General features: G+C 44.1%; 2 protein-coding genes and 1 long non-coding RNA gene across 3 annotated transcripts; 2 read left to right on the top strand and 1 right to left on the bottom strand.

Moving 5' to 3' along the window:
• Positions 1 to 3,273: 3,273 nt before the first annotated feature.
• ACTL9 (actin like 9) lies at positions 3,274 to 4,692 on the bottom strand. Its single transcript, XM_006220160.3, has one exon. It carries the CDS (start codon positions 4,686 to 4,688, stop codon positions 3,330 to 3,332), a length of 1,359 nt encoding a protein of 452 aa, XP_006220222.3. The 5' UTR covers positions 4,689 to 4,692; the 3' UTR covers positions 3,274 to 3,329.
• Positions 4,693 to 4,851: 159 nt separating this feature from the next.
• On the top strand, positions 4,852 to 19,394 carry LOC140688366 (uncharacterized). The gene is made up of 3 exons (XR_012063003.1): positions 4,852 to 5,474; positions 15,163 to 15,331; positions 17,959 to 19,394. It is a non-coding gene; the product is annotated as an uncharacterized lncRNA (long non-coding RNA).
• Positions 8,974 to 10,196, top strand: OR2Z1 (olfactory receptor family 2 subfamily Z member 1). The gene has a single exon (XM_006206502.2). It carries the CDS (start codon positions 9,088 to 9,090, stop codon positions 10,027 to 10,029), a length of 942 nt encoding a protein of 313 aa, XP_006206564.1. The 5' UTR covers positions 8,974 to 9,087; the 3' UTR covers positions 10,030 to 10,196.
• Positions 19,395 to 22,056: the final 2,662 nt, after the last annotated feature.

Below are 22,056 nucleotides of genomic sequence, written 5' to 3'. Positions count from 1 at the left end.
CACCATACTAACATATGAATTGGAGGGGGGACACAGTACAATCCATAACAGTGTGTTGGAGGGACAGAAAGGTGACAGGTGAGGAGGGAGTGAGGGTGGATGGAGGGAAAGCCAAAGAGATGCGTGGGGAGATCGGTGGAGGGTTCAGAGTTGCCTAAGAATTTGGGTTTGGTTTTACACCAGAGTGCCCTGGCTACATTTTGCAAAAATCTCTCTGCAGGGGTCTTCCGGAGGGTGAGAGGGGTGGCTGGGACACCAGAGACGAGGCTCCCACGATCTTCCAGGTGAGCAATGAAGGAACTGAGCTGAGCTGGGAGGGAAGGGAGTGGGTGGATTTGGGGGCATAAGAAGGAAAAAACTTGAGGGTCAGTATGCGGAACAGGTGGAAGTTGTTGGAAATAGTGTGTCTGGAAAAGAGAAGTGACCAGCCCACTTTTCCTGGTCAGACCTTCCAAGGAGGGTCTGGTAGGCAGAGACTCCATTCTTTTTTTAAATTTAAAAAATTTAATTTTGATTTATTGTGGTAAAGCACATAACACAAAATTTATTATCTTAACCCTTTTTGATTTAACTTTTTTCTGGTGGAGGCCCTGGGGATTGAACCCAGGACCTCATGCCCAAGAATTTCTTGTTCACTGTGGTTTCCTTAGATTTCAGGGCAGTGCCAGGCATGTAGTGAGTGGCCATTGAATGTTTGTGTGAGGGATGCGTGAATAACTTTAAAACCAGAGGTGGAAGAAGTTGGGGATATTGGACTTGAGAGACAGCAGGCTCTAGGTGTGTATGCGGGCCCGGGTGGGGGTGGGGCTCAGGGTCTCCCGTGCTCTCAGTGCTCAGATGGGGGTGGCAAGCAGAGTGAGAAGGCTTACCTACGACTCCTGGGAGGAGATGAGATTTCTAACAACAGACTTGAGGTAGTGAGCTCCCCATCCCTGGGAGTGTGCAAATGGGAAGGGCACATTTCCAGGGGGTTGTAGAGAAAATTTCTGTCCCAAGGGAGGTTTGGCGCTGGGGGAAATTTAGTCTGGTCTAAATAAGAGTCCTTTGGGTTTCCCAGCAGCCCAAGGGTGGCGGGACTTTCTGCATCCTCCTCGCTTCCGGTAGCATCTGAGACTCAGCCTGTCCCGCACTCCTTCTGTGTGTGTGGCTGGCAGGGCTCTGACGCGCTGGTGCAGGGCGAGTCTCCCTGGAGGTCTGGGGTGCCTGGTTTGCTGTAGCCTCGGTAGTTCTAAATTTGGCGCTGCCTCCAGGGGCCTTGCGCTCGGAGGTGCTGCCCCCTGGTGGGAAGAAGGAGCAGTTCCCTTCACTACCTTGGAACCTCCTGGGAGTTCTTGCTGATTCTACAGGTTGAGGCTGCCTGCAGCAGGCAGGAGGGGAGGCAAGGGTGATGGTGGTGGTGGGGTGTCCAACACTGCATGTTTGTGATCTGGAAATCTGAGACTATCCTCAGCTAAGGATCACCCATTGGCCCGGGATGGAGCTGGAACCACTACCAGGATGCAGTGGGACAGGGTGGGTGGTCATAGCTAGGGCCTTCACTGCTTCCCACTCCCCTCCATTGTGTGATGGCAGTTACTGGGGATGCGTGGGGTGGGCTCAATGCTCCAGGAATATACGACTTTCCATTCTGGAAATTCCTGCATAAGAACCAGTGCTGGCAGATGAGTCAGAGAGAGAAAAACATCAAATGAGCAAATAAAACCCCCAAACCAAGTCAGAGACACATAGAAAGGCTCAGGGAAAGACAAAGACAGGCAGCCTGTGAATGATGCTCAGTACATACTGACTGGAGGAAGGGATACATGAATGATCCCTTGGACCTGGGGAGGAGAGGGCCCAGAGTGAACATGGATAAGCCTGGGTGGTTCAAGCTTATTTTGTTGAGACACTGGGAGGATGTCTCCAGGCTGCTGGCCAGAGGTCCTGATGTTCATTGAGCTGGGGTGGGTGGCATAAAGGCAGAACATCCTGCCTCCAGCAGGGGCCAGGGTGGCTGAGGATGAAGGCAGAGGGAGGAGAGGGGACCCAGGGCACCCTGTGGGAAGAATGCCCAGCCCTTAATTCTGAGAGAGGCCTCATAGGGCATCCTCAGGGCAGGTCTCAGTTAGAAACCCTGGGCATGGTGTATAGGAATAAGCTGACAGAGGTCTGGGGAGATGGAGTGAACTTAGAACAAACTACTAGCAGAATGGAGGGAGATGGGGATGGATAGCCCAGGACAATTGGCTCCTGGGGACTTGTGTGGGGGCAGCAGGAGGGAGCCAGTGTCCAGGTGGAGCCCCCACCGTGGGTATCTATCTGCCTCAGGGTCACGTTGTGCTGGGCAGCCCTTGCGAATGTCACTGACTATGGGTGTCTCAACTAATGAGATGGGACCTGGGAATTGGTCCTAGGGGAAGGGTTTCATCCGGGAAATCTGAAAACCCCAGGGTGGGGTGTCCTGGGGCTCACCGTGGGGCAGCCCGGGGAAAGTGTCTTTGGGGAGGGAGTTGGTGGGGTCAGAACACAGGGGCTGGCTTAGGGCATTAGTGGGGTCATCACATGTTGGTCCTGGGGGCCAGAACCTTCCTGGGAGGATTCCAGGGGCTGAGGAACAGGGTCAGGAGATGTGCCAAGAGACCATGTGGGAGTATGTCTGGGGGAGATGCAGAGCAAGGGAGTGGGCTGAGAGCAGAGTGGGCCATCCTGGGGGTTGGTGGGTCTCAGAATACGGTGTTCTGTTGGGGGACAGGGGAATGGTTTGTGGGAATATCTGGACGGAAGCAGTCTGGGGAAGCAATCACTGGGGAGGGCAGAGCTTAGAGGGTGGATCTTGGTGGTGGATGTGGAGGTTCAGCACTCATGGGGTGATGTCCAGAATATCAGGGTGTCAGAGAACTTTGTGTAATGGACCAGGGATACCAATGAGGGGATGGATTTGGGGTGCTCAGAATCACGAATGTCTTTGGTGTGGGCTTGGGGAGGGGAATCTCAACCTGAATGCCTTGCGGGGCTGGGGTCGTGGGAGAAGAGTGAGACAAGGTTAGGATACGGAGGTGTCTGGGGGGACTTGCCATGGGGGAGGTGGGTTAGGGAGTCACAACTGAGGTGTCTCAGGGGGTGGATCATGGGAAGTGAGCTGAGGCAGGGCAGAAAGAGGGATGTCTTGGAAGGTAATCAGCCATCAGGGAGGTGGGTGGGGGTGGGTCTAGGAGTGGACCTGGCCCGGCGTGGGGGTGGGGGTGGGGTAGGTCGGGTGGGGGTTGGGGGGAAAAGCAGGACAACGGAGCCGGCTAGGCAGCAGAAGCTTTACTGCGCATAACTCCCAGCCACACCCACCCCTGCCCGCGTCAGTAGCACTTGCGGTACACGATGTGGGGCCCCTGCTCCTCATACTGCTCCCGCAGGACCCAGCAGGACTGGAAGGCACGCAGCGAGGCCAGGATGGAGCCCCCGATCCACACGGAGAGGTTCCTGCTGGGCTGGGCCGCCACCACCACGTGGGCCTCTGGGGGCAGACTGCGCAGTAGCTCAGCGCGGAAGCGGCCCTCGAACCCGGAGAAAAGTGAAGAGCCGCCGCAGAGGAGCACGTTCTGGGCCACGTCGGTCCGCACCTCCAGGGGCACCTTGTGAAGACTCAGCTTGGCCATGGTGGGGATGCCCACGGGCGACAGGCCTGGGATCTCCGGGGGGCTGAACAGCAGCTCCGGGCATTGGAACAGCTCCTTGCCCAGCGTGACCGTCCGCCCGTCGGGCAGCTTCAGGGTCTGGCGACATTCCAGTTCCGGCCGGGCCTGTTCCTTTAACAAGTCGGGGGCCACGTAGCAGTAGCGGTGCTTGATGTTTTCCACCGCGTCCAGGTCCTGCTGCCCCAGTGGCAAGCCAGAACCAAGCAGCATCTCCGCCAGGAAGGCGGTCAGGTGGGTGCCCGCCAGGTCCAGGCGCTCTGTGGCATGGGGCAGGTCGTAGCCCTGGAAGACGGGCACTGTGTAGGTGACCCCATGGCCCGTGTCCACCACCAGCCCGCTGACCCGCCCGTGCGCGTAGACGGACAGCACTGACTGGGAAGCCACGTACATGGCGGGGGAGTTCAGCGACTCGAAGGCCACCTCCACCAGCTTCTCGCGGTTGGTGATGGGGCTGAAGGGTGGGTCGGAGAACAGCAGCGGGTGGTCCCGGGTGGCCACGCGGAGGTCGTGCTCCAGCATGTGGCGCCAGATGAGCTCGGCAGCGTCCCAGTCCACCACGATGCCGTTGCGCACCGGCCGCACCAGCGTCAGCTCTGGGCGCATGCGGGCTGCCTCCCCGATGAATGTCTCCAGCACCGGCTGCCCCGTGGTGGCCGGCTTCTTGGGCTGGCAGCCCACGATGGTGGCCACGGTGTAGGTGGGCCGGGCCTGTCCTGCGAAGCCCACCTTACAGGTGCCCGTGCCCATGTCGATGACCACCGCCCCGGTCTTTGGGGGCAACCTGTCGCCCACCATGTTGGGGGGGTCCAGCGGCAGGGTCTTGTTCACCAGGATTGAGCTGGGGTTGCCAGGCTTGGGGTCCTCTGGGGAGGCCTGGGGCTCCGGGGGGTCGTGCTGATTTGTATCCATGGTTGCAAGTGGTTGGATGGGTCCTTGGCAAGGCTGACAGCTTTCCTCTGGGGGGTGGGGGGTGGGGCGGGGCCCGGAGAGAAAAGGTTGAGGCTGGGCCTGGGGCAGCATAAACAGAGAGAGGGAGAGGGGGCCGGCCGGTGGTCTATGACATCACTCGGCCCGCTGCCCACTTCAGAAGACCTCACAATGCAGAGTGAGGGTGAGGGGTAGAGGTGGACCCCTCCCTGCTCCAAAAAGCTCCCAGGGTATTTACTTTTGTGGGTGCCCCTCCCTGACCCTCCCAGTGCTGCCGGCTTTGGAGGAGGAGGGGGTAGAGGGTTTCTGAGGAGGAACTTCTGATCCAGCTCCCTGATCCAGAACTCAGTGAGACCCAGGTACCCTCTTGGTGCTTTGTCTTGAAGCTATTTACAGTGTAGTACCTGAGAGCTGGTCACAGGCCTCCTTAGAATATTAAAATATTCTTCCTTAGAATATTAACCAGAAAGGAGTTGGCTTTAGGGTGGCTGTCTGGTTTCCAAGAGGAAACAGAAGCCAGCCCCAGTGGGAGATGGGGCAAGGAGAGGCACTGACCCTTCAACTCTTCTGCTCTTCCTGCTGCCTGGAACAGTCTCCCCATCCCATTCCTTTTGCCCTTCAAATCTCAGCAGGATACCACCTCCTCCTGCAAGTCTTCCCTGGTTTCCCCTCCCTCTCACCACTACACGGTGGTGGTAGGAGGTGTCTACTTTCACTCCATCTACTTCTTCTTGATGGAAGAGGGTATCCATCGGATACAAAAAGGGGTTGTAATTGTAGATAAAAGGAGGAGCATTTGAGAGGAAGAAATTGCCTCAACCAAGGACTGTGGGCTCCAGAACACATTGGGAGTTGCTTCAAAACCTGTTTTTGGTGCTGGTAGGTATGACCTGTTAGTTAAAACAAATGAATGAATTAAAACTTGTTTGTGTGTATGTGTGTGTGTGTCTTTGTGTGGAGTGCTAGAAATCACTGGGACTAGAAAGGCTTCATTTCCTAATTGTGTCTTGATTTACTATCCTGGCCAAAGAGCAAGGTTGAGTTTTCATTAAATTAATTATTTTGTTTGCAGTTTTTGGAAATGTCCATTTACTTATTTGTTTATTGAGAGTTTGGGCACTTCCTCCTAGGTTTATTGAGATGTAATCCACATGTAACGGTGTCTAAGTCTAAGATGTACAATGTGTCAATTTTTAAAATTTTATTTTTTTATTGAAGTGTATTTGATTTACAATGTTAATTTCAGGTGTACAGCAAAACGATTCAATTATACATGTACACACATATATACTGGGAAGATGATTTCATGATAAATGTGAACTCCAATTTGTAAGGTCTGGTTGTACAGTGTGCTGAGTGGAGAAACTTTATCAGACTCAGGTAGAAAGCACTGAGATCAATTACTAATGTCTGCCGTGGAATAGAGTGGTGGCATGGCACAAGGAATTTGTGATAGTTGATCTACTATATATCAAGCACTTAAAATAGGTCACTTTCTCCTGCTTCTACCCTGGTTCCATCTTGTTGCCACCTGTCTGACTCATTTTAAAAAAATTATTTATTTATATTGAGGTATAATTGACATCTATCATTATATTAGTTTCAGGTGTTCAATATAATGGTTCTATGTTTGTATGTGTTGCAAAATGCTCACCACAATAAATCTAGTTCACATCTGTCACCATTCATAGTTACAAAATTTTTTTCTTGTAATGAGAGAACTTTTAAAGTTTACTCTCTTAGCAAGTTTCAAATATGCAATGCAGTATTATTAACTCCAGTCACCTGACATTAATTTTATTACAGGAAGATTGTACCTTTTGACCCCTTTTAGCTTTGGTTTGAACAACAGTCTTGGTAATTCTGCCTTGCCCTTGCCTATGACTTCTTGCAGTGGGCATCCCTGTTCAGAGTAGGCTGGCTCTCTGATCTCCGCCTTTAACCCTAGCTCTGTCCATGAACATGCAATAAACTCATGACACTAGAACCATCTGTGTCTAGACCATTGTATTTCCTGAGTCTTTGAGGCCCTTCACAAATGGAGTTTAGAAGAAGTATCCTGACCCAGGGAAGCTGCCTCCTAGCTGTTCCACTATCATCACTGCCTCATTATTTAATGCAGAAGAAATATCTAGGATATTAGATTTTTTTTGAGCATTTGTAGTAATGAATTCCCATATCTCCTCCTCCTATTTAGATCCAAACAGAAAGACTTGACTGTCTATCCAATTATCCATATCACTCCTGCCCATCCTTCCTGTGGTTAAGAGATGAGTAAATGTTTTCCCATAATCCTTCAGGGACAATCCAAATATCAAGGGCTCTTGGCTTCCACTGCAACTAATTTTCTCTCTAGTGGAAAGGGAGACCCCGAGGGGTGTCTGATGCAACAGCTCTCCCTGGGGCCTCAATTTCTAGATGATGACTTCTGTCTTTCATAAACAGAGGAAGCCCTGGTTAAGCCCATTATGCTGAAACCCAGGGAGGTTTTATCAGGGACTATCCTGGAACGAGAGATGTTGTCATGCTAATGAGGTGTTGAGAAAGGTCCCTCACTCTACATGCGGACCCTGGTAAGAGGGGGTGCGAACTTGGAACCCAGCCTTGTGGTGGTCTTGGGGATCCAGGCATGATTTAAAAATTAGACATTAGTAGAGTGATGGATGTGCTCTATTCCTTCTGCCTGGAAAAACTCTCCCTTGCCTAGCTGCCAGGAAAGCCCCTACCTGATCTTCAAATCTCAGCTCCAGTGCCTCCTCTGTGAAGTCTTCGCTGAGCCCACCCCAGGCAGAGTTTCATCTCTTGGGTACCCAAAGCATCATGCATGTGTGTCTATTACACTGATGATCAGACTACTCTGAAATGACTTGAGAAGTGCTTGCTTTCCCGCTCAAACTCTAAATTCCGTAACTGTAAGACTCAGTTATCTTACTTTCTTACATCACTGACTGACTTTGAAAAACGTTGCCAGTGAGGTAGACCATTCCATTTTGGGTTGGATTTCATTGTTAGAAAGTTCTTACTTAGGGTGAACCATACAGCTAGCCTCACTAACATCTACCTCCCGGAAGTGGGAAGCAATTGGTTCTATTGCATCCCTCTCATAGAAGCTCTTCAAATATGAGGTCACTTATTGCAAGAGGCTTCCCTAATCATGCCCAGTGGTATCCCACCCATTTCCTACAGAATGTCCTACTTACTTCCCCTATCCCATAGATCTTGCCCATTTATCTCCTTGTTTGCCACTGATATCCTGAGGAGACTGTGAAGTTCAGGGAAGCAAGGACTGCTTGGGTGATTCATCTCTATTGAATGCCTTATGCCCAACTCAGTGTGTGACTAATTTTGTTGAATATATGACTGAATGGTAGCTTGGGGTGAATGATAGGAAAATCAGAATAGTAGATAATGAAAGACAATCTTGAAGGCCATCTGAGCAAGAATAGCAGCTTTAGGACAAAGAACTTCAGTGAGACCCTCAATACAATCCATTTGCCCTTAAATGGCTAGTCTTGTTGCTTCTCTAACTAGCTACAGTTGGGAATGGACATTCTTTTGGTCCTGAATTGTTCATGGTTGGAGTCTTGGGTGATGCATGTTTAGCCAGGGAAATCTGGGTTTGCCTGGGGACTTGGAGATTGCCAAGGGAATTAAGTATTTCTAATGTAAGTATGCAGCTCCTGCTGGTCTGGGGTCATCTTTCTTGTCTATCTCATTCACTCAGGCAATATTTATTAGATATTCACATTCTTCTAGGCCTGGTGCCTAACCTCAGTTTTTGAAATTGAGTCAGACTACCTGTAGGTCACTTCTCTTCCATCCAATGCAGTGAAGCCACCAGTAATAGCTGAGCTCATTGATAGCTGTTCCCCCAACCTAACCCCTAGGCCGTTTGATTCCCAACCTCCTGTCATCCTAGTGTCTCTCTGGCTCACACTCTCTCGATTCTGACCTTCAAATTGACCACAGTGCTGGCCCATCACAGATTTCTCTTTGTTCCAGATTCTCATTCAGGCATTTGGACCCAGGTCCTTCTCTTTCTTTTCTTGCTTGGTTTGTGGCTTGAGCTCCATCATCCTCTATTTCACCTCCAAGTCTTTTTAGACTCTCACTTATGCTCTGGCCTCAGAACCTTTGGGATAACAAATACTGAAATGTTATTCTGGGGCTATGTTACTGCGTTTGGACTTGGACCCTGAAATTGGGGCTACAAGAGTCAGTGGGTAGCTCTTGACTGGGGTGTGGCCAGGTATCTCATTCAGAGATGCAAGTGACTGCTCTCCTATCCCATGCCTGTGTCAGACATCACTAAAAGATTATCGCTTTTCCATCTAATTTGAGCTGTGATCTCATAACTCAAGATGGTCCTCCAGGCAGCCACTACCAACCCATGCCCACTGGCAACTGGGATGAAACTTATTTGCCATCCCTATTTAGACTTCTTGCCATAGGTCTCCTGTTCTTCCTGCAGCAAAGGTATGTTATGTAAGACATGGGGGATGTGAACCAATCAGTGGCCTCTGACTTCATTCTGGTGGGCCTCTTCAGTCGCTCAGGTTCACGTCAGCTACTCTTCTCCCTGGTGGCTGCCATGTTTATCATGGGACTTCTGGGCAACACTGTCCTGCTCTTTGTGATCCGCATGGACTCCCGACTCCACACACCCATGTACTTTCTGCTCAGCCAGCTCTCCTTGTTTGATGTTGGCCTCCCCCTGGTTACCATCCCCAAGATGGCGTCAGACTTCCTGCAGGGAGAAGGCTCCATCTCCTTTGGGGGTTGTGCGGCTCAAATATTCTTCCTGATGCTGATGGGTGTGGCTGAGGGCATCCTATTGGCCCTCATGTCCTATGACCGTTACGTTGCTGTGTGTCACCCCCTGCAGTATCCTGTGCTCATGAGGCGCCAGGTGTGCCTGGTCATGGCGGGTTCCTCCTGGCTGGCAGGTGTGCTGAACGCCTCCGTCCAGACCTCCATCACTCTTCATTTCCCCTTCTGTGCCTCCCGCACCGTGGACCACTTCTTCTGCGAGGTGCCAGCCCTGCTGAAGCTTTCCTGTGCGGACACCTCCGCCTACGAGCTGGCGCTGTCCACCTTGGGAGTGCTGACCCTGGTGCTTCCGCTTTCCCTCATTGCCAGCTCCTACGGCCACGTGTTGGGGGCCGTTCTACGCATGCGCTCAGAGGAGGCCCGAAACAAGGCTTTCACCACCTGCTCCTCGCACATCACAGTAGTGGGACTCTTTTATGGAGCAGCTGTGTTCATGTACATGGTTCCGGGCGCCTACCACAGCCCCTACCAGGACAACGTGGTTTCCCTGTTTTACAGTCTCGTCTCTCCCACGCTCAACCCCCTCATTTACAGTCTGAGGAACCGGGAAGTGCGGATGGCTTTGGTCAAAGTGCTCAGCAGAGCTGGGCTCAGGTCAAAGTGATGACCACAGAGGGAGCTGCGGGCGTGATCCCAGTGGTCCTCCATCCCACACATCTCTCCAAAGCACCCATCCGCGGTGCAGCCGCGCAGGCCTTATGCCCAAGGTTAAGGGTCTACCCAGCTTCTTCTCACTCTCTGACTAGCTGGGCTCATGTTTTCTCCCACAGACTTGTGGAAGGCAACAGCAGCAGTTCCATAGTAAAAGGAAATATATTCTTTCCCTATTCTTTAGTACTATTTACACTAAGGGAGGCCTTACTTTGTTAAGTTGAGATCTCCTTGTTATTGAATTGATAATTAAACTAGTAGTAATGAAAAATTTTGACCAATTGATCTGCTAATTGAATGTTACTTCATCCTCATAACAGCTTTTGAGATGTAGGGACTATCATGTTTTCTGTTTAAGAAACGAAGGAGACTCAAAAAGGGAAAATAACTCACCAATGGTCACACTCTAGAAAGTGGGAGAGCTGGCACTTAAACCCACGATGCTCTGATGCCAAACCACTGTGCTGTTTGCTAAGCACTGATCTGTTAACTGTCACAGGTGTGTGTGTGTGTGTGTGTGTGTGTGTGTATAAAGATGGAAAACATTGCACATCTTTTTCTTTAACCAAATATGGAATTCTTCATTTAGAAGATTAAAAAGAAACTCTCTGTGTTTGCTCATAAGCTCAGTCTTGAAAACAGTTTAAAACAAGAGCAACAAAACAAAAAAAGCCAACGTATAAACATTGAACATAAATAATTTATTTGTCTGCACCCTATTCATTAGATATTTGAACTTTCTTTATTTTGTACTTGATTTGGTAGCTAAAAATAAGTGCTTGGCTTTAAAAAAGAGATTTTAAACTATATATTTCCTAAAGATATAATATTTCCTTTTCTCTTTATTCTCTCCTGCTTTCCTTGTGATTCTTCTATTCTTTTTCTAATTTATCCAATCTCAAGATTAAGTTAAATACTTTTTATTAATTAAAAATATTTTAGATGAAATATTTCTACTCAATCAGTGTATTATGTATTTTTCAGTGTTTCCAATATGATAATTCTATGTATTCTTCAGGCCATTTCTTTACAAAGTATTTGAGAGGCATTAAAAATGTTAATGTAAAAATTGGTCTCTTGTTTTAATGTTTTTTCCATTATAGTTGATGTACAATATTATGTTAGTTTCAGGTGTACAGCATAGTGATCCAACAATCAAATACATTACAAAGTGATCACCATGAGAAGTTCAGTAACCATCTGCCATCATACAAAATTATTACAGTGCTATTGACTATGCTGTATATTACACCCCCATGATTTATGTATTTTATAAGTGGAAGTTTTTATCTCTTAATCCCCTTCACCTATTTTTCCCAACCCCAACCCCCTCCCTCTGGCAACCACCAGTTGGCTCTCTGTACCTATAAGTCTGTTTCTGTCTTGTTTTGTTTGTTAATTTGTTTTGTTTTTTAGATTCCACATGTAAGTGAGATCATACAGTATTTGTTATTCTATGACTTATTTCGCTTAGCATAATGCCTTCTAGCTCCATCCATTTTGCTGCAAATGTCAAGATTTTTCTTTTTTTATGACTATTGCATTGTACGTACATACCACATCTTCTTTATTCGTTCATCTATTGATGGATATTTAGATTGCTTCCATATCCTGAGGTATTGTATATAATAATGCAATAAACATAGGGGTACATATAGCTTTTTGAATTAGTGTTTTTGTTTTCTTTGGGTAAATACCCAAAGGTGGAATTGCTGGATCGTATGGCAGTTCTATTATTAAGTTTCTGAGGAATTTCCATTTTGTTTTCCATAGTGGCTGCACCAATTTACATTCCCATCACAGTGCACGAAGGTTCCCTTTTCTTCACATCCTTGTCAGTGCATGTTATTTGTTGTCTTTTTGATGTTGGCCATTCTGACAGGGGTGAGGTGATAGCTCATTGTAGTTTTGATTGGCATTTGCCTGATGAGCAATGTTGAGCATTTTTTCATGTACCTGTTGGAGATCTGTATGTATTTGGAGAAATGCCTATTCAGGTTCTAAGAGGTATTTTTAAAGTTTCCCATATGAGGTGATTTATCCTTAATTAAAATTTACATTATTTCATTGTCCTCAGGTATTTTCGTTTGAATTATTTCTATTCATAGGACTTCAGTGTTTCTTCCAGTATCTAAATATATGGGATTTTGTTACAGGTCATGAACTCTAAAATATGTATGCAGTAAACACAGAAGTTATATTTAATATGTGTCAAATAGATCCGTTACCACAAATAATGACATTTGGGGCAACTATACCTACTTGAACTGGTATAGTCTGGGAAAGGTGAATTAAAGCTTTATTTACTTTTAAAATGTGCCTTGTTTCTTACTAGTTTTCTTTTACAAAGAGGAATTTTTATTTGCCTCTGAGACTTACAACACTCTGTGACATGTCAAAAGTTGTTCAATTCTTTTTATTACAAATTCAGTCCTATTGGGTGATAATTACCTGACCCAGCAGAGGTTTAGTAGAAAACCTAAAGAGATCATAAACATCAAAGAAATTAGATTTTTCCACATACTACTCCAAGCCCCAGAAATAGATTGCTTTTCAAAAGGTCTTTAATAAAGATAAATAATATGTGCAAAGGTAATTTATAACATTTGTACCCCCCAAAAATGGAGGACTCTAACCAATTTCCTCAAGGCTGGAATAACCTTGAGTGATAATTTGGATAGGAGCAATGGGGAGATGATTTTTGTACCATTTCTCTTACACATCTAGACGCAATCATTCTTTGTATCATGGTAGCTGATAGAATTCAACTGGATATTAAAAAGAAGAACTTTTTAAGAATATTAAAATTTATTCCTGGGTCCAAAGGCTGGAAGAACAGTGGAAATTCAGTGATTGCTTCTTGGGTGAATTCCCCCAAATATTTAAGTTAGAGGTCATATCAGTTCTATAAAAACTCTAACTTTTCATCTCATTCTGTGAAGCTAGCGTGATTACCTGACACTAAACCCAATAAAGATGTTGTAAGAAAAGAAAACCACACATCAAAATCCTAATAAACATACACACAATAATTCTTAATGGCATTTTAGCAAGTTAGAGCCCATGACATATAAGAAAGATTATACCTTATGGCCCCGTGGTAGTTTAATCCCCAGAACCGAACTTGTAACACTTGAATAGCAATCAGTGTAATTCACCATATTAGCAAACTAAGAAAAATCATATGATCATCTCAATGTATTAAAAAGCTTTTCAGAAATCCCCAAATACTTTACTGATCAAAACTCTTAGCACAGTAAGATAGAAGGGAAGTTCCTCAACTTGATAAAGAGCATCTACAAAATCCTACTGTTTACACCAGACTTCATCAGCAAGGAGTGAATGCTTTCCCCCTAAGGTCAAATGAAACAAGGGTGTCTGTTCTCAGGACTTTGCTTCCTCATTTGCTGTAAGTTTTATGAAGTGGAATAAAATAGGAAACATAACTGAATGTAATCCAGGTTGGAATAAAAGAAGCAAACTGTGCTTATTTACAGATGACAAGATTACCTATGTGGAAAATCCGATGGAAAACACACACACACATACACACACACACAAAGCTAAACTAATATGTGAGTTTAGCAAAGTTGTATGATCCATGAGCAACATAAAGTGACCACTTGTATTTCTATATATTGGCAAATAATCAGTGTAGTGAAATGAATGAAAAATAAAATAAAGTTAAATTATGAAATTATTATTAAAATCATAATTCAATTATACATTTAATTTATTCAGTCACACAATTATTCAACTGCAATACCAGGTCTTCATTATTTAATCTATTAAATTATTAAATGAAAATAAATTATTCTCTTTGAAATTGAAATAAGATGTGATCTACTTACAGATAAACTGATAAAAGATGGGTAAGGCTGGCACATGGAAGGGTACAAAATAATGCTAGCACAATTAAAGAAGACTTGAAAAATGTAGACATGTATTTTGTTCAGGTGTTTGCAGGTTCAACATTTTTAAGATGCCTATTCTTCACAAAGAAGATTTATTAATTCAATGCAATTCTAATCATAATCACAGTGGTAAGCCTTTTTTTTTTGGTGTAAATTGATCAACCTATTCTAAAATTAACTTAGAAAGTGTAAAGGGCCCAGAATTGGAAACTGCTGAAAAAGAACAAATTTGGAGAAGTATTCCTAAGTGATTCCAAGCCACCTGAGAAATTTGAGCAATAAAGAGAGTATGCTATTTTCATAAAGATAAACAATAGATCAATGAAGTTATAGAGAGAAAAAGGGATAAATAGGTGTCACACTCCTTGAGTGTAAGTATTAGAAGAAATGTAAGTTCAAAACACTACATAATTCTTGAGCCCAATTATCATATAGATTTTAATATAAAAAGAAGAAAAATCATGGTAAATACAAATTGAGGTTACCTATGAAAAGTGAAGGTCATGATGGACGTTGAAAGGAGATGCTGGTAAAAGTCAAGTCCACCTCCTGGCAAATTTCTCAAGGACCACACCACTCTCCTTTTCTTCAGCACTGATGTAGCCTTTCTCCCTGTGTTTTCAGGGGGTCTTTCTTAGCTCCTCATTCTCTCTGGAAATTCCATCTGCCCTCAAGGCCACAGTCAGTCTCTCCCATGCTATCTTCACTTCCCACATCTGACTCCTCATATCTCCAGAAGTTACACATCTCCTGCAGAGGGGCTGTGAGAGACCCAGGCCCATTCCTGGACTCATCTATGCCTGATATGGACACTGCCTGGGGCGGTTTCTATTAAAATATAAGTTGTATTTTGGTGTTAGTATAGAGAAACTTTCATAACTTTTTGTGGATGGTATCTATACTGAGTGAAAAAGGAAACATTAATATATACATGACTGGGGCATTGTGCTGTACACCAGAAACTGACACATTGTAACTGACTATACTTCAAAAAAAAAAAAAGGAAACAGTAAAGTGTTGATAGTGCAAATAGCACCCCCATTTACAAATGGAGTATATTTTTTCATCTCAGACAGCATGCCAGTGCCAACAGTCCCTTCTATTTGTGTTTGTGTATAAAGATTTAGGAACTTCTCCAAACCCTTTGATCTGAAATAGGGTGTCTCCTCTAGATTATCCACCAATTGGATTATATACCTTCTTCCTCTATAAAAGGGGAATCAGAGGCAGAAGTCAATGCATTTTTCAGCAGACCACAGACTGCATCTCAGGAGTGGGTCATAAGACAACTCTTGGAAGATGGGGGAACCTGCATCGACCTTTCCAAGCCGGCCTCTTCTGGTGAGTGTGGAATCCAAACTGATGACAGCAGCGTCCATTTGTATCCTGTTTCTCTTCCGTAAAAGCTCTTTAAGTTAGCAGACTTTGGCTCTTGAAACAAGAAGTTATCTTATTGAAATTTATTTCCTAGGTGCTAATGTTTGTTAAGAAATATTCAAGATTTAGTATATTTTTATATATGATGCTATCTTGGGATAGTAGATAAATTTTTTTAATCCAAGATTACTAGGTAGTGGAAGTAGTATTTGGTCTAGGGTGTTTAAATTATTTTCCTTCACAGTGGGGAGGGTATAGCTCAAGTAGTAGAGAACATGGTTAGCATGCATGTGGTCCTGGGTTCAATCCCTAGTACCTCCATTAAAGATAAACAAACAAACAAACCTGATTACCTGCTCCCCCCCAAAAAAGATTTTAAAAAATTATTTTCTTTCATGGAAAATCTTTACCCACAATGTGCTTAGTCTTTTTTTTTCTTCTTTTATAAAAATTCTGTTCTCTGCTTCAAATATGTCATCAGTTAGGCTTTCCCCAATCTCTTCATCATCAGTAATTGTAGTTAATTTCTTTCTCCCTTCTTCCTTCTCTTCCTCCGTATCTCCCTCTGTCACTGTCTCTGTGTTGACCTTACTGTTTATCATAGCACTTAACTATACCCAACACTATTAGACATTCCTTAGTCTATAACCCTTTCTCTCATCAAGAGTAAAGTAGTCTGGGGCAATGACTTTGTTAAGTTAAATTCTGAGTGGGGAGTTTTAGTGCACTACTTGGCATATGATAGGTGATCTATAAATGGAAGGATCAAGTGATTTTCCCTCCAGACTAGAACATCTTGAGTAATAAAAGGGGTAGTATTAATAACAGCAGGACAACAGGAATAAAATGAGATTTTTGCTTTTCTATTTTATAAAATATCTTCTGTAGACAGAAATGTGCAATTTAAAAGGAAGGCACACTGATTAGGTTTACATTTTAAATAGATTATTGTGAAGAGTCTTAGGGTAGATTTCAGAGAAGAAGGATTTGAAATCTTAGGAATAATTTCTTGCCATCTACCAGAAAATAGATGAAATCATTTAATAATTGCAGTTGTGTGCATTTATTTGAAAAATTTGGAAAGTGTTTTTTTTGGAGTTTGAATAACTTCTCTCAGAAAAGATATCTGAGCTCCTTCAACCGTGAAAGCGATGTGACTGTATCTGTATAAACATTCAGGTTCTCATTAGTGCTCTCTTCTTGAGTACCCAACTTAGTGAGGAAGACGTAGAAAATAAATAGATAATACTACAAATCAAATTAAATATTGAAAAAAGTTAACACAGAGAAAATGTAATATTAGTTTCGATACTGGATCAGGAAAGGTCATTTTGTGGAAACGGTATTTTTTAGGTCAGATGAAAGTTGTGAGAGAATTATTCAAAATTTGAGAAACTTTAGGTGGATTCAGGAAGGCAAATGGATGATTACTTGGCAAACAGTGTGGGGCGGTAGGGTGTCCAGAATGCCATTCAGGGGCAGATGGGATATTAGTACCAAAAAGTGAGTTTAGGGGACACTGAGATAAGTGTGATTTTGGGGAACCATCCGGTTCAACGTGGGACTTGGTCGCTGACTGGCGAGTTGAGCCACTGGTTTTATCACTGATGTAGTGAGTGCACAGAGGGATACATAGGGGTCTTAGGGTTTAAGCCAGGTCGGTGCGGATTCTGTGTGCGTTTCTAGTTCATTGATGATATTTGGAGCCAGGGAGGTGGATGGGATTGCCTAGAAGAAGGTGTAGATCTGGAACAGATGTGTGAGCAGGACCGACTTCTAAGGAGCATTGGTTGTTGTGTTAAGCGAGATGGTAGAGCCCAGACTGACAGAGAGGAGTAGGAGCAGGGAAGGAAGGGAGTCAAAGGAGTAAAAATGACTGTTTACAGAGGAGTTCTTTGTGTTTAAATGGAACTGTGTGATGGGAATATGGATTTTCTAAATTGCTTTAGGAGCAGGAGAATATTTGAGTGAAGGTGGGACTTGGGTGTGAAAGTGAGTCTAAGGGCTGAGAGGTACACTATTTTGCTGGAGATGAGGCACTAAAGGATGATGAAAACTAAGTGATTTTGTGTCTTAAAGCAAAGTGAAAGAGAGATACTGAAAAGTTTAATATCTTGGGATACAAATGATACTGTGATCCCTCTGTCCAAATGATGGTGGGTAAGGGATACCAGCATGTGTGTGGTTGACAGTGACAGAGATGGGAAGAGGAAAACATCCTCAGAGGAGGCTGGTGGAGGGGCAAGAGTCTGGAATTGGTGCTGGGGAGTGACCTTGAGCTTTCTGTCCTTGATGCATATCTGCTCGATGCCCCAGTTCTCAACATGTGATGCCTGTACCAGCAGTGTCACCATCAGCTGGGAACACAGAAATGCAAATTGTTGTCCCCACCTGGACTCAGTTGGGTTGAGATCCAGAAATCTGAGTTTTAAGAGCCCTCCAGATGACTGTGATGCACAGATCAGTTCAAGACCCATTTCTCCAGGGAGAGAGAAGGGTGGTTATCCAATGAGCTGAGAACATTCTCCCTGACTGGCGGTCATTCCACCCCCAATTTTATTCAAATTTTACATTTCACTTTGTTTTCAAAGGGGAAGCTCAGAAGAAGTCTGATGCCCCAGATGTTGGAGAAGAAAAGAAAAGTCCATTTAGCCAGGGCCAAGCAGAGACAATGGGTCAGAGCTGCGTTTCCTATGAGGCTGACCAGCTGCATTTTCAAGAGCCCGGTCACAAGGGTTACCTCCCATCCTGGCAATGTGGTCAGGTACAGGAAATGGGAGGAGACCTTGGAGAAACCCCAGCAAGTCTGTGCATACAGGAGACTGCAGGGACTCCAGGCCTGCAACCCTGAAGGAGAACCTTTCAGCACTTTGGAGAGCTCCTCAAGTATTTTAGAAATAATTGCAGTGGGTGTGGCAGGTGAATCCCTGGGCAATGCTGGCGCAGGGTCTCTGCCCACCAGCCCTGAGCCCATCACTGTCCAGTCTTCAGACGGGGGCAGAGACGGTCCCAAGATTGGATCTCTTCCTCCCGCAGCCCCTGTGCCGACAACCAGTCACATATACAGATATTCACCAACAGTCTCGGAAAATGAAGAAAGCAAGGGAGAGACTGGCTGTGGCTCTGAAGGCAGACAGGCTTGCCAGGGAGATGGAGAGAGCCAAGAGCCCAAAAGAATGTCTTGAGAACTAGGTAAAAAGTAGAAGGTCGTCCTGAAGAAGCCGAGTGGTGTGGCCCCTGGGAAGGGGTTCACTGTGGGACAGCCCTCCCTTCTACTTGCCTCTTTGGATATCAACCCTGCTTCCTGCTCTGGACCAAGATGCTCTGTGATATTAACACTGTGCTCTATTGAACTCTTGTGTTTGACAAATATGGGAAGAGTAAAGGGTTTTGTGTTAAGAGATTGGGTTTCATGAGACAAGAAAAAAGATTTTTGCTGTCCTTGTGCACCCCAATTTCTGTTTATCATGACTTCTTTATTGAAGCCTATGGAGGTAACCTAGTCTGAGGGGTTATTTAGTGTTTTCAGTTATAATATAATATAATATAAGTCCATTAATTACACTCAAGGAGGAAATGATACCTACTCTAAATAGATAATTTTTTAATATTAAGTTAATTCCAGAAAAATCGTATTTTATTAAGCTTGCTTTTGCTTCTCATTCTGACATGAGTTACAGCCCGCCCCCTTTTTTGGTCATTGTTGTGCCAAATTCTAAATCAGACATAAGACATTTTAATATAATTCAATTAGCACTTATGCTACATTGTTACATCCTTGTCTGTTACCTAAAAATTTCCTGTTTGATTTTTAAAAACAGATTTAACCTTCGATTCTTAAGAAGGAACATACTCTTTGGAAATGTTATATGCTGAAAATGACTTGCCAGCAAGCTTACTGCCTTTGCCCTGAAATAGGTCCTGAGTCACCAAAACTTGTCCACCTCACAACGTGGGGTACATTGTAATTTGTAATTATTCGATAAACACAACAGTGCTTGTTAATAAAGTTCATTTTATTTGTAAACCATTTGTTCAATAAGTGTCATAATTAATTGTTTGTACCAAACACATAAATGGTGGAATAAAGGTGTCATGTTACAGAAGCCAGAGGGGAAGACTGTTTCACTAGATCAGGAAGGAAAGGGAATGATGTGGGCTAGGAAAAATCTGGCGTTTTCTGGACTTTCTGGAACACTTTTGATGGAGCAGTTTTATAAGTGGTGGAGAAGGAAGGGTGATTACAGAGGGCCAAAGAGTGACTGAGAACAGAAGGGCAGAACGTGAGTTGAGTCCTCAGCTGTGCCTTGGGCACCCTGACAACAGACTGTGGGTTTAACTGAGTGACAAGTGCCTACCAAAGCCCACAGCTTTGGTGTGTGGACGACTCCATCCCAGGCTCTCGGCTACGTTCTGCTCATCTCCCTCCTGTGCTTCCTCTGCTCCTTACTCTTCACTGGCCGTCCCAACACAGCCACCTGCATCCTCCAGCAAGTCACATTTGGAGCTGTGTTCACTGTGGCTGTTGCCACTGTGTTGGCCAAAACCCTCACTGTGATTCTGGCATTCAAGTCCATGAAACCAGGCAGAACCAGGAGGCAACTGCTGGTGACAGGCGCGTCTAACTGTGTCATTCCCATCTGCTCCCTGATCCAAGTGATGATCTGTGGGGTCTGTTGGGAACCTCTCCCCCTTCCATTGAGATGGACACACATTCTGAGCCTGAGAACCTCATCACCATGTGCAACAAGGGCTCGGTCACCGCCTTCTAATGTGTCCTGGGATACCCGGGCTCCTCAGCCCTGGGGAGCTTCTCCTTGGCTTTCCTGGCCCGGAACCTGCCTGACACCTTCAGTGAAGCCAAGCTCCTGCCCTTCAGCATGCTGGTGTTCTGCAGTGTCTGGGTCGCCTTCCTGCCCATCTCCCACAGCACCCAGGGCACGGTCATGGTGGCTGTGGGGCCCTCCTCCATCGTGGCTTCCAGTGCAGGGCTATTAGGCTGCATCTTTGCCCCAAAGTGCTACGTTATTCTGATAAGACCTGATAAGAACTCTGTGAAAGGTTTAAGGAAGCAAATGGTTTCTAAGAGAAATAGGCATTGAGGTCTTATATCGTAAGTCTCTATCACATTTTTGGCTTTTAAACAATAAACCAGTCAGATACATAATAGTATATGTTTATTCATTCTAAAACTGCTTTACCTCTATTTATCAAGAAATTCTCACCTCTTGTTTTAGGAGTGTCTGTGTACAACTACCCTCAGTCATCAAGACTTACAGGTAGGCATTCTGTCTCATTTTAATGGCTGTCCTCAAAGCTTTTACACTTGAATCTAGCCATTTCTTCCATCATTAAGTATACAGTAAGCACATCCTTATTGCTTCAGCCACTCCTCTATCCCACCACTTCTTATAACTAAGAACTTTTCAAATTATTCTTTATTGTATTTCTCTGTTTTGTTTTATTAACTTAGCAGTGAGTGCAAAAACTTAACAATTGGGTAAAATATCTAAGTTATATCTCATTTCCCCATGTTTTATTTTAGATATTTTAAAGTTAAAATTTTTTATTTTGGCTTAGTTTTTTCTGAAAGCAGTAGTTAGCCAACTTTTAAAAGTTGTAATGCATTCTCCTTAAGTCATTTTAAATCATCATTTTCCAACTTACATGAAATGGCAGCTTCATTAAATTCTAAACTTTTATATATACATGAGGTTGACACAACCTGGATTACCTTTTTTCCTCTTCAGTTTGTTGGGTTTTTCCCCTCAATAACAGAGAGTATCTGATATATTCCTCTTTTCACTTTTTCCCTCATAGTTCTTTTTTTCCTCCAGAAAAGTTCGTACGTTTTTCTTGAAACATTCCCTTTCCTGTGAATTTGAGAATCAGTGTCTTTACTGTCTAAAATTAGATTCTGCTTGTAACTTTATTACTTTGATTCAAGTACTTTGGTTGAAAATGAACTCTTTACAAGAGTATAAGCATTAATAAATATGGTACATATTTATTTAAGGATTTCATTTCCTCTCATATTGCTTTATGTTTTGTATCACTTTTTCCATTGCACTTATTTAAAATTCATTGATTTTTTATTATGTTTATTATTATCTTCCTTTTGTTTGCTCTAAGTTTATTTTCCTACTTTTTTTTTTACTATGTTGAGGTGGGAGCTTTGAATATTAATTTCAGACATTTCTCTTTTTTGTACTTTTTTCCCATACATAAACTTTCTTTAAATTAGAGTGTATAGTCAGTTTACAATGTTGTGTCAATTTCTAGTATACAGTGTAATGTTTCAGTCATACATATACATACATATATTCCTTTTCATATTCTTTTTCATTATAGGTTACTGCAAGATATTGAATATAGTTCCCTGTGCTATAAACATGTTTATCTATTTTATATACAGTAGTATCTGCATATCTCAAACTTCCAATCTGTCCCTTCCCACCCCCACCCCCCTGGTAATCATATGTTTGCCTTCTACGTCTATGAGTCTGTCTCTGTTTTGTAAGTAAGTTTGTTTGTGGGGTTTTTTTTTAGATTCCACATATGAGTGATACCATATGGTATTTTTCTTTCTCTTTCCTGCTTACATCACTTAGAATGACAATCTCTAGGTCCATCCATGTGGCTGCAAATGGTTTTATTATTTTTATGGCTGAGTAGTATTCCATTGTATA

This window comes from Vicugna pacos, chromosome 22 (genome assembly GCF_048564905.1).
Source record: "Vicugna pacos chromosome 22, VicPac4, whole genome shotgun sequence".
Classification (NCBI taxonomy): domain Eukaryota; kingdom Metazoa; phylum Chordata; class Mammalia; order Artiodactyla; family Camelidae; genus Vicugna; species Vicugna pacos.
This window is presented reverse-complemented; position numbering and strand designations above follow the sequence as displayed.